A 19,901-nucleotide genomic window follows, 5' to 3' on the forward strand; every position below is an offset into this window, starting at 1 on the left:
ACCAAAGTCCTCCTTGGCCACTATCTATGAAGAAAAAGTGGCAGTTGCATACACTGCACATATAAAAGATGCTTGATTTAGTCTCTGAGAACTTGGCCCCATAGTTCATGCTACTACATGGTTACACAATCATAACTTTTTGCAGTTTTACATTGGTTAGCAATGCCTTGTTTTTATTGTGAATTACTAATGCTGCTTGAAATAGCCATCTGTATAACATCTGTAGGACTGGGTTCCTGACATCTTAAATGACACCAGCTCTTCACTAAAATTGTCCAAAAAAGGGATATAAATTCTATGTTATATATTTAAACACTGAATGAATCAAAGCTATTATTTCTGAAATAAACTATGACATATGTTTTAAGGAATAACTTTCTGAGAAATGAAATTTCCTTGTAAGAGAGGTTATTTTACTTATAGTTATAGCTCTATGTTGAGCAAGTTAGATTTCAGGCATTTAAGCGAATCAGATTGAGTCATGTAGTGAAGAAAAAAGTTCAGCTTTGTGATTTAGGGCCATGGTGAGATATAAATTCATGTAAGTGTAAGCACTAATTCCTGGCTCCATAATGTCAGAAAATAAAGTGATTTCTTATTAAGAATAAAAACTCTAATATAGTTAATATTAGAAGTATTAGAATATTATATTTTCTTTGCAAACATAAGATATAATGAAATCTTTTAATTATTCACATATGATAAAAGTGCAATTTGAGGTGTTTTCTTCAAAATTAATTCTCATTCAATGATCACTGTATAATTTTCTTCTTTCTCCTTATTAGAACAATTACTTTTTTCTTAAGCAACATATTTAATTCTTAGTTTGTGTCAGATCTATGTTATTTCCTAAAGCATAGATATCAATTTAAGAGTAAAAATATAGTTATTCAACAGTATAGTAGTTAGTATTATTGAAAAAGACATTTGACATGATTACATTGCCTTGTGAAAACAATGAGTCCTTGCGGTTGAGGGCAAGCTCAGTGCTTGCCTACCGTGTGTGAGACCCAGGGTTTGAGCCTCAGCTCTGAAAAAAAATAAAGATCCAGTGTTAACAAATAAATGCAATATGTTATTAAAATAAGATTTTTAGATCAGTCTGTGTTTGGCTGTGTAAGCTAAACATAGAGAGCCCAAATAAACTTCCTTCCAGTTTTGCCTATCATGACAAATTCCTCTTTCAACAGGACGGAATCCTGCTACCATGGAAGGAATCACTGGCAGCAAATAATACATCCTTGAAAACTGCTGTCCTGACTTCACTCAGTACCTCTGAATATGTGGCCTTTAGGAGCTATGGGGGGAGAAGTTCATCCTAGTGATGTGTTCTGTCTACTCAGTCTTCTGTGGAAGGAAGGATAGGATCTTAGTTTAGCAACCATTTGTAGTCATATATTAGACATTGGAAGATGACTAGGGACAATTTATGCTCTGGAAATACATAGTTTTTGGAAACCATCAGTAAAAACGTATTGGTCATGTACTCTTGACGCATTAGTACACGCACACTTTGATATATGTATAGATACTCCTATATTTTTATATATTATGTCCACTATAAAACAAAAAATAAAAGTGAGTAGACAAAAAGGAAGTGCACATATATCGTCATCTTTATTGGCTTCACTCCTATGGATTGCCCTGTGCTGTTGCCTCCCCTATCTCATGTGCATCATCCCATTTTGGAGACAAAGAGAGCCATGTAAGCACATACTTGAAACAGAATGAGGTAAGTGCTATTTTAGAGCTGTGCTAAGATTGCTCTGGGAACACAGAGAAGAAGCTAAACAGGGAATGGGGTGCAGAAAAGGAGAGGTTTCCTGGAGAAGAGACACATCAGAAATCAAGCTAAGACAGGGAGGAAGAGGACTTTAGCTGAGTGAACAGTAAGGACCAGAACCTGGAGTTCTGAAGCAGCAGTATCAATATAAAGTGAGGCAAGGAGGCTGAGAGGAGGTGAGAAAGATGGGAAGGGGCTGGAGTTAGGAGGCCTTGAATTTTGTGGCTTGACTTGGCTTGGTTTGGTGGTTCATTCAGCAGCAATTTCTCTGGAAGGGCCCACTGACTGCCAAATTAAGCCCTTCTGATCAAGTTCCAGAAGGCTGCTGTTCTGTGAAAACCCTTCCCGGAAGGTCCAAACACAAAGACAGCAATCACAGAGCTTGACAGAAGTGACTGCACATGTAACAGTCAAGAACAAGCTGCCACTTCTTGAGGAAAAAAAGTTCTTGTTGAAGAACTTTTGGCTTGGTGCAGTAGGAGGAATATAATTAAGTTGTTTTATGATTGTCATAAATTGCCATCTGATTTAAAAAATATTTAATGGCCACATCAGTGTCTCCTTTGTACATTAAGAGTATGTGTCTCATTTAGCAGAGACTCACAAATCACATACCTGACACACTGTAATGGGTAAATTCCTCCCTGTGCATTGACTGGAATTTACTATTTAGAACACATGTTCAAGAATGGGGGCGTGCCCATGTTTGTTAACTGTGCGTGCCAAATTGCAATTTTCACTGCCCATTTGGGAAACACATTTCCTATTCCAGCATGGGGTGAAGTCCATGGCAAGGGTGGAAAAGCTCCTGAGTGCTTTCTCAGATTCTTTTAGATAGAGAGACCTGGGCTGAAGAGGAAAGAATGGTAACCCGGAATTTGGAGAAGATGCTGCCTACTACTTTATTACTTTGGGCACATTTTTAGTTACAGCTTTTGCTTGATGCATCCCCAGTGGGAGAATATTGCTGGGGCAGGAGAAAAACAGGGACTGAAGAGAGTGGCGTGAAAGAGGTATCTCATTCCAGGTGTGCCCAAGACTTAGGCAGAATTTAACACTGCAGTTTGAATCTGATGTCTTAATTTTCCTGCTAATATTCATGCTCAAAATATGGGGAACATTACTGTTTACCCCAAGGGCTTTCCAAAATGAGGAGAAATTCTTTTAAAATGCACCTTATGTCTTTTACAGTTCTTTGGTTCACCACAGATATTTATTTTCTACCTACTATGTGCAAATTATGTGTCAAGTGAATTAACATAATGCAAAGAAGCATTGTGAAGCAACACCCAGGGAACACTGACATTAGACAATTAATTAGATGTGCAATTATTTAAGTAATTGTAATTATGATGGAAGAAAAGTACAGAGTGTTATGAAATGTATAAGGAAATGAAATGGAGGCATAAGGAAAGCTTCCTGGCAGAGGTGACTTTTGAGTTGGACTAAGTAGGCAAAGAGGGGAAGGTGAAAAGAATTTGATTAATCGAAGTATTTCAAATATTAAAACAATGTGTTTACAGTAATATGGATTGCAGTTCATATTAATAAAAAAGCAATGTTCTTGTTTTTTTTTACAAGAATAGATTAGCTAAGCATATACTTATCTATTAGAAGGTTTGTTTTAAAGAAATGATTACTAGTGTGATAGTTACCTTTTGTGTCTCCAGATAGGCAACTCTTTAGTTCAGGGTGTGAAATGGCTTCAATGTAGTCAGAAGAAATGGGCTGTAACCCACAGGATTCCTCTGGATGAATCAACAAACCACAATCCTGCATTAAAGTGAAAGAAATTAGTTGTCATAGTCATTAACCCTATGATCCATGGTAATGGAATTTAAAAAGAGATTTTCTGTGTCAAACTTCTTTTTGTTTGTTTTTGAGACAGGGTTTTGCTATGTAGCCCAGGCTGGCCTTGAACTTGTTATCTTCCTGCCTCTGCATCCCAAGTGCTGGGACTATAGGCATGTGCCAACTTGCCCTGCTTGTGCCAAATACCCTTATGGATTAAAAGTGGACAGAATGAAGGGAGTTAGGAGAAGAAAAGGTGGTACCAAAGTGCACACTGTGTGAGATAAAAGAATGATGGGGTACTCTGGAAAGAGCACCACTGTGCTGGGAGTTGTACTTGTAAATCTGAGATCCAGCTATGCCATGAACTGGCTGTGTGACAGTGAGTAAGTCACTGATCTAGTTTTCTTATTACAACATGGTGAAAGGTGGAGAGAGGTGAGGGAAAAGAATTGCATCAAATGATCTCCAGTATTGTGGCAGATTGCATTAAGGTTCCTATCTAGTCTCTCTCTCTCTCTCTCTCTCTCTCTCTCTCTCTCTCTCTCTCTCTCTCTCTCCTCTCTCTCTCTCTGTCCTCTCTCTCCCCATCTCTCTTTCTCTCTACCTCTCAATCCTTTTGGGGAGGGGTAACAATATTCCCAGCCCCAGCACATGGAACACAGTTCTGGCCAAAGAAATATAAGTGGGCATCAGTTGTAGACCTGTGGAAAAGTTTTATTTCCAAGATGCCGCTGTTTCTTTGTCACTTTGTTTATTCTTTGCTTGGAATACAAATGGGATCTTGGAGAGTGAACAGACATCTTTTGATCACAGGTCAACCATGAGCAGAAAAGATAATACCGATGACATTTTGAGCCACAGTGTCAACTTTGGGCTGCCCACCTCTACACCTTTCCCCATGGGAGGAACATGAACACTAATTGGTCAAGCCATTATAGAAATGTAAGATGCAGCCAAACTTCTCTCTTCCTCTAAGAGTCTACAATATTCTTTTCAGACCAAAAGAGCCTGAACGGTTGGCTCCCTACAGGAAGACAGGTCTCCTTCCAGAGTAGAGCAGTTGCTTTCTGCACAAGAGATGAAGTTCCCAAGAACATCGCTTCACTGTTCGCACACCCAGGTTTTTTGGGGCTTCATGATACATTTCCCTCAATGTTTTGTTGTAATGTTGAGCAAAGGCATCTGCTGGTACTCTACAGGCCCCACCCCTCATTCAGGCAAAGACCATGTGAGATCTGTACACCAGGAGATTGCACCACATCTTATATGCTTAACCCTCATATCTGCACCAAATGCAATGCTGTTGTCCATCTCTCCTCCCCTCTAATCCTGTATGCACCACATTTCTCCTGTCAGATAACATGCTACCATGATTTCACTGCCATCCACAGTGAGTAAACCCTTCTAGGACCCTCAAAGTCTTCCCACAAAGTTCTCTCCATTGGAAAAGAGACAGTTTGTCTGCAGCCATCTCCAGAGGAGGCTGGCTGCTAAGCTCCTCGTCCTCCCCCAGTTTGGCAGGAAGTTTCCCTTCTGTCAGCCAGCTGCCTCTTTCTAACATCATTCCATTGTATTCCCTTTCCCTGTGACTCTTTTTTACCTAGCTCTTCACTTGGAGCTGTCTCTGCCGACATTTTAATTATGTTCCACAGTTACCAATGTGACACCTTGGTCATTACCTTTCTTTTCATTTCACAGTTTGCCATAAAATGTCTGTTTGAATCCATTCTGTGTCATTCATCTACATCTTTGAACAAACCTTAGAACTTCTCAATCAAGCCAAAGCTGCCCACCTTTCATCTTAAATTCTGATATGTTTTCTCTGAACGAAATGTGTTTTTCTTCTAAACTTATTTCTGCTCCTCCTTAGTCATGCAGAACTTTGAGTGCTATGGTCCTGACCCCCTCCCACTTTCATGACTATTCTATCCCTTTTTCATTTTACCAAAAGTACCCAGCAACTTTCTGATCTTGTGACAATATAATCCATCTCCATCCAGGTTTGACACATCCCTTGGTGACATTAGTGAAAATCACACAAATGTAAGGCATAAATGCTACAAGCATTTCTTGCTGGTGTCTTAATACTGCCTGTAATATTTCTGCTATTCTATTTGGAATTCTTCCCATTCTCCACAAAGGCTATTTCAAATCTTCAACATTCTTCTTATACTCCTGCATTTCTGCATCTCTATTGGTCTCACTGGATGATCTTGTCTTCTAATTCACAAAGAATATATAGGCCATCAGTTTTGCTCAGTTTCTTGCCACTTTACCAATAAACTAACTGTAATCAGCTTTATCTTCTCTGATTTTTCTTATGTTGTAGAAAAATATGCCTTCTATCTGTGAAAAGTTTGCCTCTTTCACATATTTTTCTTTTCATTTCCTTCTTCTGAAAAAACTCACCTCCTTGGCTTGATTAACCAAGTTACGAGCTGTTGCCCAACCCTTCCTCTCTGGCCAGTTCTAAAGTTGTGCCCTTGACTCTTCCTTTGCACTCTGGGAAAAATCATTCACCTTCAATGGCAGAATCTCTACTCACATGAGCAAAACTCCCAAACTGTATCTGTGCCTAGGCCACTCTCAAGAGTCCCAGACACATAGTCATTACTTTCTGGACATCTTTCTCCCTTGAGATCTCATGAGCACCTCAATTTCAATATAACTGCATGATACCAAGGTTTGGGTCAAAATCCATTTTGCTCTCCATTTTTTCTTCCTTTCTTTTTCTAAACAGAATGTGAATAACAGTTTTCCCCATTTCACTTACAGGTAAGAGTGGCCTTTGACACAACTCTGGCCAGTAAGATGTAAAGAGAACCTTCTGTATATTCTAGGAAATGTTTGTGGTTTTCTGATACAGAGGCTGTGCTTTCTTGTCTCTCTTTTCTAGTTCCCTGCTTTTCAGAACAAAGACTTGATAGTTGAAACAACAATTCTCTAGTGTTATAAGTGAAAGGCCTAGAAAATTGTGAAGACTTTAGTTCTGACTTCCTTGACCTACTATAATTATTTGTTTCTGGATATTTTGTTTTATAAGAGGAAAATGACTTTTATTTATTTAAGATATTATTATTCAGGTTTGCTAGTGCCCACAAAATTGCCAAAATTGGCCTTAAAATCATCATTCCCACATCTGTCCCATACCCTATAATTTCAATACCAAGAAATTAGGAGAGATCCAGTTTTTAAGCCAGACACCTCAGTTATCTGAGTCTACCTTCTCTTCATTCCCCTGGCATCCAACCTATCACTAGAACTTCATATAGACTTTTTGGGTTGTTTTGGCAGAGCTGGGTTTCGAAACCAGGGCCTCATACATACTAGACTAGCACTAGCATTGTATAACTAAGCTACAGTCCCAGCCCTCAAAACTTTCTTATTTTGGTTGAATTCTTTTGTCTCTTGGTTTCCATTGCTACTATTTCATCTGTGCAGTTGTATTAATTTTTCATGGAAATGGCCTGGAATTTTTTTTTCCAGTGCTAGGTCTGCAAGGACAACCACTGAGTTTATATCCCTAGCCTTATATTTACCTCTTAATGGATCTCTCTTGCAACCAGTTCTGTTATCCACCTATGCCTCCATGTTTTGCATTACTGTTAGTCATCTTTCTGAAATGTAAATCTTATCTGCTCCCTTTGCTGCTTCAAATTGTTCAAGAGACTGAATTGCATTCAGAGTAAAAATTGGTTGCTGCCTTCATTTCTTGGCTCATCTCTATCCAGTTCTACTAATATTTACCCCCTACTCTTTAACCTGAATAACTGCTACTTTCTCTGATGTCTCTGTTTCTTTACATACACAGCTGTCTGCTCCATCCATCACCTGCTTAACTCCTATTCATCCTTCAAAACCTCTCTTCTGTAGCCTTCCACCTTTAGAAAGCTATCTTCATGCTCTAAGGGGTGGGTTTATATAGTATTGTTCTCTTTCTATAACCTTATTAACATTGTTTCTTTATTGCCTGTTCTTTTGCTGGGAGAACATGGAGTCTAACTTCTAAGTCTATGGTTTCAGTTTTTATAACACAGACCTGGGAACAGAACATAAATGCAATGAATATTGTCAACACATGAATGCATGAATGGAGCAATTGGAAGGCATGTGTTGTGGGAGATGTGCCACGAACTTTCTAAAAGACTGTGCATCCTTCAAAAAACCAATGTCATATTATTACCTCTCACTATCCAGGAGAAAAGTGACAAAGTAAGTTTAAATGAAAAGTATTTCATTCTTAAGTATGTTTTAAGGCACTCACATTTTTTTCAGGATTTGTACTAAAAGATGACTAAACATTTTTAGAGACAAAAATTAAGTTACACTGAATGGTAAACTTAATTTAAGATGTAATAATATTGCATTAGGGAATATTGATTTTATCTTTAGAAAATGTTTCATTAGATATTGACATCAGCAAAGAGAATTTTATTTTTTCTTACAAATTAATCATAGTGAGCTTCCAAGAAATTTTCTGGGTGCATGTATGATATGATATTTTATAAGTACCATAAAGTGAAAATGCATAATGAATGTGGTTTTATATTCATAGTAATTTTCACAGGATTTTATTTATTTTCTTCTCTGAAATTCAATCTATAATTTTGATTTTAAAACTTTTTCTCCTTTTAGCAAGAAGATTGACTTCATAAAACTATTCTACAAAGCAGGGTCACAGATCTTGAGTCATATATGACTCATACTGAATATGCTTATTATGGAAAAATATACCAGAAATAGAGCATAAATTTGGGAGCTACTTAAACTTGGCCTTTTATGTATTTAGGATATGTGATTTTGTTTCTCACACAACTGTTCACTTGTGTATTGCCATAAAATTACCATATTCAATATGAAAATAGAAGAATGAAGCCTGAAATTGTTCTAAGAAGGGAGTATGGGGGAAGAGGGAGAACAATGGATGGCGTAAATCTAACTAAGATATATTTTAAACACATATGTAGATATCACAATGTATCCTTTGCATAATTATTACATGCATATAAAAATCATAAAAAATAAAATGTCATACTCAAATTGAGAGAAGAGTCATTAAAAAAATCACAACTAATTTTCCAAATATGAGTGGAGTATCTACTCTGCTATAAGTGTATTACAAAAATGCTTTGTGACTATTAGGATGAATATCAGTTTCTAGTTGGAGCTATAATGTGCCTTCCACATGAAAAAACCTCATATAAACTTGTTAAGGTTCTTAAGTGTAAAACCAGAACACAATGATTATCAGCATGATACTTGAAATAGCTATACTTTCTTTTAGCATTGACTATGTGCCAGGCATCATGTTAATTAATTTACACATATTATCTTATTTTTTTCTCACAACTCCTCCCTCAATTTCTATAAGAAAATAGAAACGCTAAATTACTGAGAGGCAGGATGCATCTTACCACAGTTCTGACTCCCTACAGTCAGAGCAAGTCATGCTTTTATCATCTGGGAAAGGCCTAATACTTTCTCTAGTTCTTTCACTCCACCTTTACCCCAATCCTAGCTGACAACTGATTTGTGAAAGTCAACATGCATTGCATTACGCCTTTTCAGGCTAGGTTTGGTGTAAATTAATCCAAGGTATAAGCCCAGTTCAGAAAGTTTGTGAGCATCCTTCTGTTTCTAGCACTTAGCACAGTGTGATAAGCATTCAAAACATGGCTCCCAGGTGAAGAAATTGTTGATACATGGGATCAACGAAAGGAAAAGATAGAGATGGACTTGGCAGAGCGGGGAGCTCCAGCAAAAGGAGCAGAGAAGGAAACATGAGAACTTGAGTAAACATGGCCTAGACGCCTGCCCTCGAGCTCCTAAAGCATGTCGATTTAGTGCACTGGAATGGCCTTCAGCACAATTCTGGCTCCAGTATTCTTGAGTCTCTATGAAATAAGCATTGCCTAGATAATGCATATGTGACTGTTTAGTTCTAGAACTTTATGTATGTGGTGTTCCTTGTTGAGAAATTTCCAAATGGGTTTCTTGAACAGACTGGCATCTTTTGGAAAAAAAATTATTTTCTATCTTCACATTCTCTCTAAATTTAACAACTGCTTTCCTAGTATTATAGTCAGCCAACCATAAAATACTGAGTAGCTGTTGTGTGACACATAGCATTGCCTCATGCTTGCTAGGCAGGCACTCTATCACTTGAGCCATGTTCCTGTCACATTTTTGCTTTAGTCTCACATTTTTAGCATGAGCCAGCCTTGGCTATGATCCTCCTACCTACACCTCTCATGTAGCTGGAATTACAGGTGTACACCGCCATGCCTGGCTCTGCATATACCAATAAACCAGGTAAGCTAATTACACTGCTAAGACTTTATTCTGCAGATATACTTTACTAAAGTATACAAAGACACATACATAAGAATATTTACCAGAGCAATTCTCATATTAACAGAAAACTTGACACAATTCAAGTGTCTATTTAGGGAATTGAATAAATAATGTATGGTACATCTACACAGAGGAATGTTTTTGCGATTCTTAGAAAAATGCAGAATGAAGACGTATCAAGATAAATAAGATATATTATTAAAAGGATCAAAGCAAGTTGCAAAATTTGTGTAAAGCATGATCATCATATTTACATAAAGTAAAGTGTTAGATATTATATACATTTGATTATGCACACAAGAAACTAATGAGTGGGTCACTTAGTAGATTAAGAACAGTAGGCCAGAGATGAGGAGATGAAAGTAGACTTTTGTTTTTTATTTTATATGTTTTAATACTATGTTATAAGTATGGATTATATTTAAAATTACAAATTAAACAAAAATAACATTTAGATGGAGAAGCAAATGAATAGGGAAAAAAAACCCAACAACCTGGCAGCTCCTTTGAAGGCATCTTGGTTTCCTGGAGCTACCATAACAAAGAACCACAATAGGGAGGACAATAGATATTTGTTTCATAGCTCTGGAGGACAGAAGTCTCAAAATTGAGCAGTTTTGATTCCTTCTGAGGGCTATCAGCCTGTTAGCCTGACGGTCATTTAATACTGTCCATGTTAACAGGTTCTTAGTCTATGAGAGGAATGATTAAGAGGGAAGTGAGCAAATGCTGAGTGGAAACAGCCACAGAGTTCAGAGTGGATGGTGTTAGAGATCAAGGTAGGAAGTGTGGGTAGAAATCAGTCAAATTAATGTGGAATTATGATTTTTATGCATCTCTCATTTTGATGATACAAGTTCAAGATTATGGCAACAAATTAAACTTCTTCAATTTTCTGTTTAAAAATAGACAGTGATTTCCCAGTCACACATTTGCAAGGGGCTAGACAGAGTTCTAATAACTCTCTGAGTTATCTTTCAACCTGGCTGGCTATCTTGTGTGGGCATGAGAGCAGATACTGACCTCTAAACCTCGAAGGACTCAGAAAACAGGCTTTGGGAATGGGGCCCGATGGGATGGATGGCAAGTCCATGTAGGGGGGGCCTCATCAGAGGTAAGCAAGGAAACAAATGATCAGTCTCTGACTGAAAACAAACAGTTGTTAGGACTAAAATAAAATTCTTACTAGGTAAGCCTCTAAGCTCTATACCCTTTCACAAATACTTACAGTTTAATAAGTAGTTCTCTTTTTAAAGTTCAATAAACATTTAAATATTTTTACTAAGGAGTAGGGCATTTTGATTTGTTTATAATTTGTTCTAACAAAAATGTTCTTAGTGAACAAATTTACCCATATTATTGCCTTGCTTTGAATTTTTAAAGAAAATGTATAGATAGCTGTTAGTCTATTTTGTGCAGAAGAAATTAATCAAATTAAAACATTGATTTAAAAATGGATAAGTTTAGTGCTTGATATTATCCTGCTTAATGAGTTATTAAAATAAGCTTTAAAGTTTCATTGTATTAAGTATTATTAGAACGTGAGGTGGGTAGCAAAATGATTAGGGTTTCACTTGCTGATTTTGTTTGGAAGTCATAGTCTTATTTATAATACACTATTATCCTCATAATAATGAGCTGTCTTATAATGTAACACAATTGTGTGTTTCTGCCCTAAACAAATATCAGTTGAAAAATGGCCATATATTATATAATGAAAGAGCTTTAAGTTAGTCTACAAAGAACTCAGAAAGAAAAGAAATTTGAAGCAAATTATAAACAGATGAATTCATCATTTTCAATGAAATATATTAATATGACACCAATATTTGGAATATTTCTTCAGAGTTCTCATGCATTCCAAATCTCTGAACTAATATGAAGTTTTACTTTCAACCTAGATAACCTTCAAATTGGCAAAGATGGGGCCAGCGTGGTCTGGAATGACGAAGTTCATTCTAAAAGGCACACTCTAGTTTCAATTTAGAAATATGCACACATCTCTGGGTTTTGTAGAATTTGGACTGGAAAATCTAGGGAGATGGGACCTATAAAATAACTAATGTTTCCTACTTCCAGTGAGCTAGAAACCCAAGGAAAGCAGCCTTTATTGTGGTCTCTCAGCACTTTTGGTTTTAGTTCCAGATGGAATCCAGAAGGGAAGATGTAAAGGCAAATGAAAAGAAAATGAGTTTATATGTTTAGATTTCTAAAATGCTCAGTTCTTTTGATTTGTGAACAAAGAAGTGTGGAATTAAAATTGAAAGTCCTGCTTTGGGTTCTCTTGTACATTGAAGAATGTGGATCAGTTTGGGAAATGACAAAACAATAACAACAACACAACATTAAGAAAAGGTTACCCCAAAGGGCAAACCTATCATTTGTAGGCTAATGCAGAAATAGCAGTAATTGGAAATAGGCTGTAGGCTATAGAGATATTTTTAGTGGATGTATAATTACCAATAATAGTGACAACAAGCATAACAACAAATGTTTGCCATATATTAAGCAGTAAGCAGGTCTGCCCAGGAGATATTGATTTGCCATACTGAAAGTAGTTGCTGTTGTAAGTATTTCAGCTTGGGTTTTCCTACTTATTATTTGTCCACTAATAACACGTATGGGGTTATGATCCTTAAAGATGTAGCTTTGGTAGGAAATGTTCTCAGTGGCACTAACAGAGTTGAATATTTAATAAACCATGCAATTACACTAGCTTTAGGAACCATGTAGATATTTTGTATCCACAGGTACTCAATTTCATCTACACTTACACATACCTACATATGCACACACACACGTACATGTACAATAATCATGAAAAAAATGTGAGGTTTTAAAATGTGAAGGGAACCTGAATGTCTATAGACAAGTTTAACTGCCTCAAGTCACACTGGAGCATTGAGTTCTTTTCTACCTATTTTCAGGTGTTGTGGGATTCTGGGATGCCTAACAAAGAGTGAGGGCAGCACAGTAAATAGAGTTATTGTGTTAGCTGTTAAGACACTAACCAGCTGTCATATCAAGTCTGCCACAGAGTGTACATTGACTGTAAGCATATCAAGTCTTCTGCAGCATTTCATGAATTCCTCAAAAGCTTAAATATCAAAATAGACTAACTATTGGACAAAAGCATATATTAGAGTCTATTTAATGCTTACTATGATTAAATGGCCAACATATATCTTTGGGAAGTGGTAATAGAAGATACTAGGAAACACAAAAAAGTAGCATCTTCCATAGATATATCTTGGCACAGACAAAGGTAGTACTAGAACACAGATTAGTAAATTTACAAGGAGCTGACTAGAAGTAGAAAGGACATATTTTCTTAAAACTTGCAAAAGTCTTTGCTTAAGCCCTAAAGGTGAACCTGGGTCCTAGCCTTGCCCTGTTAAGAAGTTGAATGCAAAAACTGTGCAACCCATCATTACAGTATATTCTCAAACAACCACTTCTGGATAAGAAATAAGATACAACTTTCCAAAAACAGTATCATTCAAAGCAGTTACTCCCTGTTAAAGCAAGGACTTTAGCAAAAGACTCTTTGGAAATTCTGCCACTGAATTCAATAATTTCTGTGGACCACTGACCACTGTATCTTGTCCTTCTTCTTTGAAGGGGAGTTTTCTGTGAGGTTATTCTCCAAGGTAAAGATGGAGTGAACATGGCATATAACATCTCTTGGATTTACGATAGTGCCTGCCCATGGAAATTTCCACATATTATTATTATGTCATTACTATCATTAATTATCATTATTTTTACTATTATTGTTTTTGAGTCAGACTTTTTACTTAATATTTGCATGGCTAAAGGCTTATAATTTAAAAAATGTAAGATGTCTCCCTTTAAAAAACTCATTGTTGCCTTTGAGCAGATCAAAATAATTTTGAATTTCACAATAATCCTTTAATTTTAATTTTGTGTTAAAATTCACTAAAAGGATTGAGATCAGATAGCATTCTCCCATATTAACACTCTTAATCAAGGAATTAGGGCATACTTTAAACTATGTGTCATGTTAAATAAATGATGTGAAGACAATTAAATCACAACTAATATACTTATTAGAAACTTTGGGTTAGTGGTTACTAGACCAACCAAAAAAGTTCATATTTGTTTAAAATATAGAGTCCCAGAAAGCTGGTGGAATGGCTCAAGTAGTAGCGCTCCTCTCTAGCAAGAGTAAGAGTAGCACCAAAAAAAAAAAAAAGGAGAGAGAGAGAGAGAGAGAAAGAAAAAGAAAATATAGAATCTCAAATTGTAGATATTATGTGATTCATGTATTTGGGATTATATTCCAAGATAAAGTACGTGGTTTTCCTTGACTGGGAGTCTAATTTTATTTAAGTTTTAATGTGTTAGCTTTTACAAAATTTATAAAAATAAAATGGTATTGCCCATAGACTGAGTTTATTTTTCAAGGTAGAGTAATAAACACTTGTCAGACTATTAATAATCTCTTCTTTAATTCCTATTTCTAATGATTTAGCATATGGAAGATGCTTAATACCTATTTATTGCACTAATGGGTGAACACAAATGTTTAGTGCAACTGACACCTGGAATAGAGCCCAGAGGATGGAGCTGGGACATTAGTCTTGTTTGCAATGTACTCTTACTAGCTGAGCTCACCTGATCTGTATGGCACATGAACATGGTTGAAAATTAGGTAAGAGAGGAGCAGGACAAAGGCCTGGCCAGTCTACATGTTAACCCCATACACCAGGGGTAAAAGCCTGCATTCTACTACTCATTCTAGCTAGATGTGCTATCAAGTGATATATGGAATGGGTTATACTGCAAAAGAAAGATCTTGTTACATGCCTTAAAGCTATTAATTCCACCTGCTACTGAAGGCTTTAATAGTAATTGTTCAGCACTAAATAATACTGCTAAGGTAACTCACAATCAGCATATGGACTACATCCATAGTTAAGCTCAAAGCATGTTAAAAGTAACTAAATTCTATTGAGTAGGAAAATGATAATGCAGCTGAAACTGAATATTCAGACACTTTATAAAACTGTGAGATAAAAAGTTAATATTCATCTTTAGTTAAAACATATTCTAAAAATTAAAAATTAGACACCCATGAAACATATTTGTGTCTATGACAGGGCAGTACTTTCTATGTATAGTTTTGTATTTTTATACATGTTAAAAATGCTCACTGGAACATTTTTTAAAAGGCCACTCTTCCAAGATATTTGTCAACTACACATGGAAAATGTGACTTTACAGTGGAAAAAACCCAGTAGACACTGCCCTTATCATGTGAGCAAGAGAAACACAACCACTTCTGCAGCTTTTTCTTTCTTTCTTTTTTTTTTTTTCCTGAGACAGCATCAGCTATGTAGCCTATGCTGGCTTTGAACTTGGGATCTTCCTGAGTGTTGGGATAATATGTGTGTGCCACCATGACTGTCACTTTTGCAGCATTCTTCCCACAACTGTGTCATTTCATTTAATCAGCAGAAAGCGTCACATAATCCAGATTAAGATGCATTCTACAAAATAACAGATCTCCACTCTTCAAAATGTCAAGGTCATGCAAGACATAGAAAGGCTGTAGAACAGTCACAGATTAGAGAAGACTAAGAGATATGATAACTAAAAGTAATACGGAATTCTCAATTAGATGCCAGAACAAATAAAAGAACACCTGGAAAACCCAGTAAAATTCAGAAGGTACTTGGTTAAATATATTTACCATACTAATACTAATTTCTTAGTATTGATAAATGTTAACATCAGGGGAATCTGGGTGAAGGGATTCTAGTAACTTTCTGTACTTCTAAAATTAGTTTTTTAATGAAATTAGTTTTTTAATTAGTTGTATAATTCGGTCTGAGAATTTTCTTGAAGGTAAAATTCATTCACAGTAGAATGTCTTAGCCTACAAGAAAAACTTCACATGCTGTAGAAGTTTTATAGAACAGAGAAATGGCTGTGTGCAGTCACATTTTATTGGCCTTCATGAATATCCTATAGTAAAATTGAGATTGATAGGCATTTGCTTAAAACTTGTGTGATTGTGGGAGGCTGAAGAGGTGCTCAGGCATGTCTGCCATTTAGTAGACTAGCTGTTCAAGAGCTATCACTCTTGGGAGGCTGCTGAGGAGAAAGGGAAAGGCTACTTGCAGAGGACCTGGATTGTACCAAGTATCAGGATGGGCACTTCACATACACACTGCATTTACAACTGTTTTCAGGTAGGCATTATTTTTCTCTTTTACCAGATGAAGACACAAATATTTCGGGAGTTTGGAGGAATCTTTTCTGAAGTTACACAGCTTACTAAATGGAACAATTAGAGTTTGAACTATGAGTTTTTCTGACTTCAACTTCATGCTTCATAGACTGAAAAACAAAACAAAGTAAAGAAAAACATACTGTACTAAGAAACAAAGGTTGTGTTTGTGAAACATTTACAGACCAATTAAATCATCATCAGGGAAGACTCTTCCTGGCCACAGATGGCATCTCTAAACATAACCAGCTGCACTTAAAATACTTATGTTTGGTCAAAAGTGAGACCATACAAGCATATGAATAATTCAGACCAGATCCACCCTTCCTGCAGAAAATAATCCTTAAACCACCTTTCCAACTCATGCTGTGCCACTCAAATAGTTTACACTTCCAAATAATCGCATTAGAAATTACTTACTAACTAAAGATTTAAAATTAATTTTCATGGTAGAAATATTTACACATTATTTTTTATATCAAGGAAAGTATCTGTCTTACTATGATTTTTACAATCATCAGTGCTGAATGTCATGTGCTTTTAGTTCTCCAAAGAAGTTGATAGTTCATGACATTTACTCATTTGTTCTTTTTTCAGTTGATTCCCTGAACAGACATTTGTTGAAAATCTACATGAGCCAGCCCTTATAGAGTTCATGCTAAGAAAACAGATATGTAAATACATGATTGCTGTAAAAAGTGCTGAATGCTAGAATGAAGATTGCTCCAGACAGTGTTGGCACAAAACACCATGATCAACTCTGCTTTATAAAGAGATGTTTCAGTGTAAATATGAGGTATACTGGAGCTCTCCAGACAAGTGGGGATAGATGGTCTTCCAAACAGAAGAGAAAAATGGCAGCAGGGATAAGGGGACCCAAAGCATCTGATCCTCAACTGGATCCGTGCCTGTAAAGGACTGAGCATCCTTTACATCTGAGACTAACTGAAGTCCACTTCATACATTGCTAATGTTTCCTCCTGACTGTGACTATTAGCTTGTGATTAAGTCCTTCACCATAAAATGCACAAGACAATCTGGAACAGATTGGAAATGAATTGTGTCTAGTTGTGTTAGCGGCTGTGTAAAGCATATGGTGTTAGTTACAAAACTCTGAAGCAGTTTGTTCAGAACCCCACTCAGCTATATATCAATTCTATCTTTGATATTGTCAGTTATCATCAAGCATGCCCAGTGAGGTGTTGGCGTATTCCTGCGGGAAATGTGCCATTGTCCTTAACATGCCATTCAAATTTAAGGCTAGCTTGTTTTAAAGAAGGAACTTAGAGGTCATGACCCCAGTTAAAACAGAAGGTGTCCCAAAGAGATTTCTTGGTATAAGACTGTCATTTTAGCTTGTCTTAAATTCCTCATGGGTTTTCAATTAGCTCATTATTTCCTGAACTTGAATACCATTGCTGTGATTTGATCATTACTGTTAGGAGGCTGTCACAACTCACTGTGTGGGTGAAGTGACTCTTTCATTCAAAGCCAAGTCTGAGAGTATGTCTGCATAGATCTCATCTCTGTAAGTCTCCACAGTTTTAGCCTCAAAAGACAGATGTTGCTCTCTCCTCCCAACTGAAGTCAGTCACAGGGCCTTACCTCCTCTGCCACATGCCGGGCAGACCTGCCTTTTGTCACTGCTTCTCAACAGTCCACAACCACCTGGTATCCCAAGCTGATCTACCGAATACGTCACTTCCCGGCATTAGTTCACAGCTGTTCTGCGATCCTGCAGTCACCGTCAGATATGCTTGCCTGGCCTAGCAGAGCTGAAGTCAGAGGCCGGATTTTATCATAGAACTTGTAGTTTTACTGTGCCCAGACTGGATACTATTGTTCCTCAGTGCTCTATCCTTTAAAGACCAACTGCGTCTTAAGATTCCATTGTATTGGGTGACTGTGGTAGGTCCAACCCAAAGTGAACATAGTGTTAGACATTACTAATGCCACTTTGTCTCCCAGCCTTGCCCCAGATATTCCTTTTAATTAGACCTGCGTATATGACTACATGCTTTAACAAAGAAGGCAGATCATTGGAGAGAAATACTGTCTGGGAAGATAAATTTTTCATTAGGTTAGCTATTATTTTTACTATCCCTTATGGTATTTTATAAAGGTTTATAATTCTATTTTAATTGTCCTCTAAAAGTATATTGAAATAAAAATATATTAAAATTCTTAGAAGGGCTGAATATATTTAGTCAAAAAAGAGTGATATAGATCAACTTCACTATGTTTTGGTGAGAACATTTAAATAGGTTTTGCTTAACCTTACTGTCAATAGTAAAGTATTCTACAAAGTACTATAGTTTAATCAAGCTGATCCTAAAAGAAATGTTTACTTATAGCATTTTTTTATGTGTCAATAAAATCATTATTCAAACTATGCTCTGCGAGGAAAATTAATTTTCAATAATGATCACTGTAGCAATATGTATGATAGCAAAGCATAAAAACCAATCTGTCACGTATACCAAACCATGATGTCTAGGGCAAAGTTAGGGAGAACATACATGATCTATTGTATACATTTTATATTATCTGGGAAAAATTAAAATAGCCATTAATAAAAAATCACCATGCCTGTTTTATACCTTAGATATGCTCTGAAGTTTATAGATTTTAAAAAGGAAAACTATTTTTAATTAGATCAGTAGTTCTCCATTGTACAAAATATCCTTCTATAAAGTGACTATTGCTCTTTTGTGGTATTAATATTCACAATGCCTGGCTGCACGTGTTGGCCTATTTAATGCTTGCCCTTCTGGGAGACAGAGGTCAAAGATTCTTAATAATCTCTTCATAACTTATCAGAGAAAAGTGACATTAACTTTGATTAGCATTTCAAGGAAAGCTCCATGTACCATCTCTATGTATTCACTTTCTCTTTTCCTTTTTGAGCAAAGGAGTGTGTAAGTCTTGGTAGTTGAAACTTTTTGAAGATTAACATAGCTTAGATTTCAATACGGAAGAAGGAAGGTGACTGTTGTTGGACTCACACTCAAGAAGCGGGTTGCAGGATGTGCCCAAGTATAAAAGGCCTGAGAGGGCAGGGGTTGAAGTGCTCCCTGCTAGCAGTCTGAGCTTCCTTTCCATGGACACTGATGCCTGAGCTTGAGGCACAGTCGGCCTGTTTAAAGATTCCAGCTTAGGAATCTTTGGCTTTCTACTTGTACCAGCACATGCTTTAAAAAGCTCTCATTTCAGAGTATTTAAAATACATTCCAATTGAACACATTCAATGGCATTTTATGCCATCAGAATTTTCGGAGTGAACAAAGTGTTAGCTCAAGGATAATAACCACTACAGCTGGATCTCTTTGAGAAGGTTTCAAAAAAACTAAGTAAAGCGAATGGCATAAACTTTTATTTTTTATTTAAAATCATGTGTGATTCTATTGTCCATTTTGGAACTCTGAAAGGAGCAAATTATCTCCGTCAGTTTTCAGGAGAAAAAAAGCAACAATACCAGAAACTTCTGAAAGTATGAAGAAAAGATAATTTCCTAAGGTACCTGAAAACAGAGTTACCTAAATATCAACTGAGGAGTGTCCATAAAATGTTTAACAGTGTGAAAAATGAGCAAAGATCTCAGAATTTCTCATAGAAAAAGAAGGATGAAATCACTTACTAAAAATGGAAACATTGCTTCATTAACAGGTAAGTAGGATAAATAAATCCCCAAGTTGTAACAAATAATTTAATTTG

At 36.4% G+C, this 19,901-nt stretch overlaps 1 protein-coding gene across 1 annotated transcript in view; it reads right to left on the minus strand.

Moving 5' to 3' along the window:
- The window catches only part of Cped1 (cadherin like and PC-esterase domain containing 1), a 248,918-nt gene that overhangs the window by 41,499 nt on the left and 187,518 nt on the right, over window positions 1-19,901 (minus strand). The window contains exon 17 of the mRNA XM_074064410.1: window positions 3,439-3,556. Coding sequence (XP_073920511.1) covers window positions 3,439-3,556 — 118 coding nt within the window. The remainder of the gene's footprint in view (window positions 1-3,438; window positions 3,557-19,901) is intronic.

This window comes from Castor canadensis, chromosome 2, assembly GCF_047511655.1.
Source record: "Castor canadensis chromosome 2, mCasCan1.hap1v2, whole genome shotgun sequence".
NCBI lineage: Eukaryota > Metazoa > Chordata > Mammalia > Rodentia > Castoridae > Castor > Castor canadensis.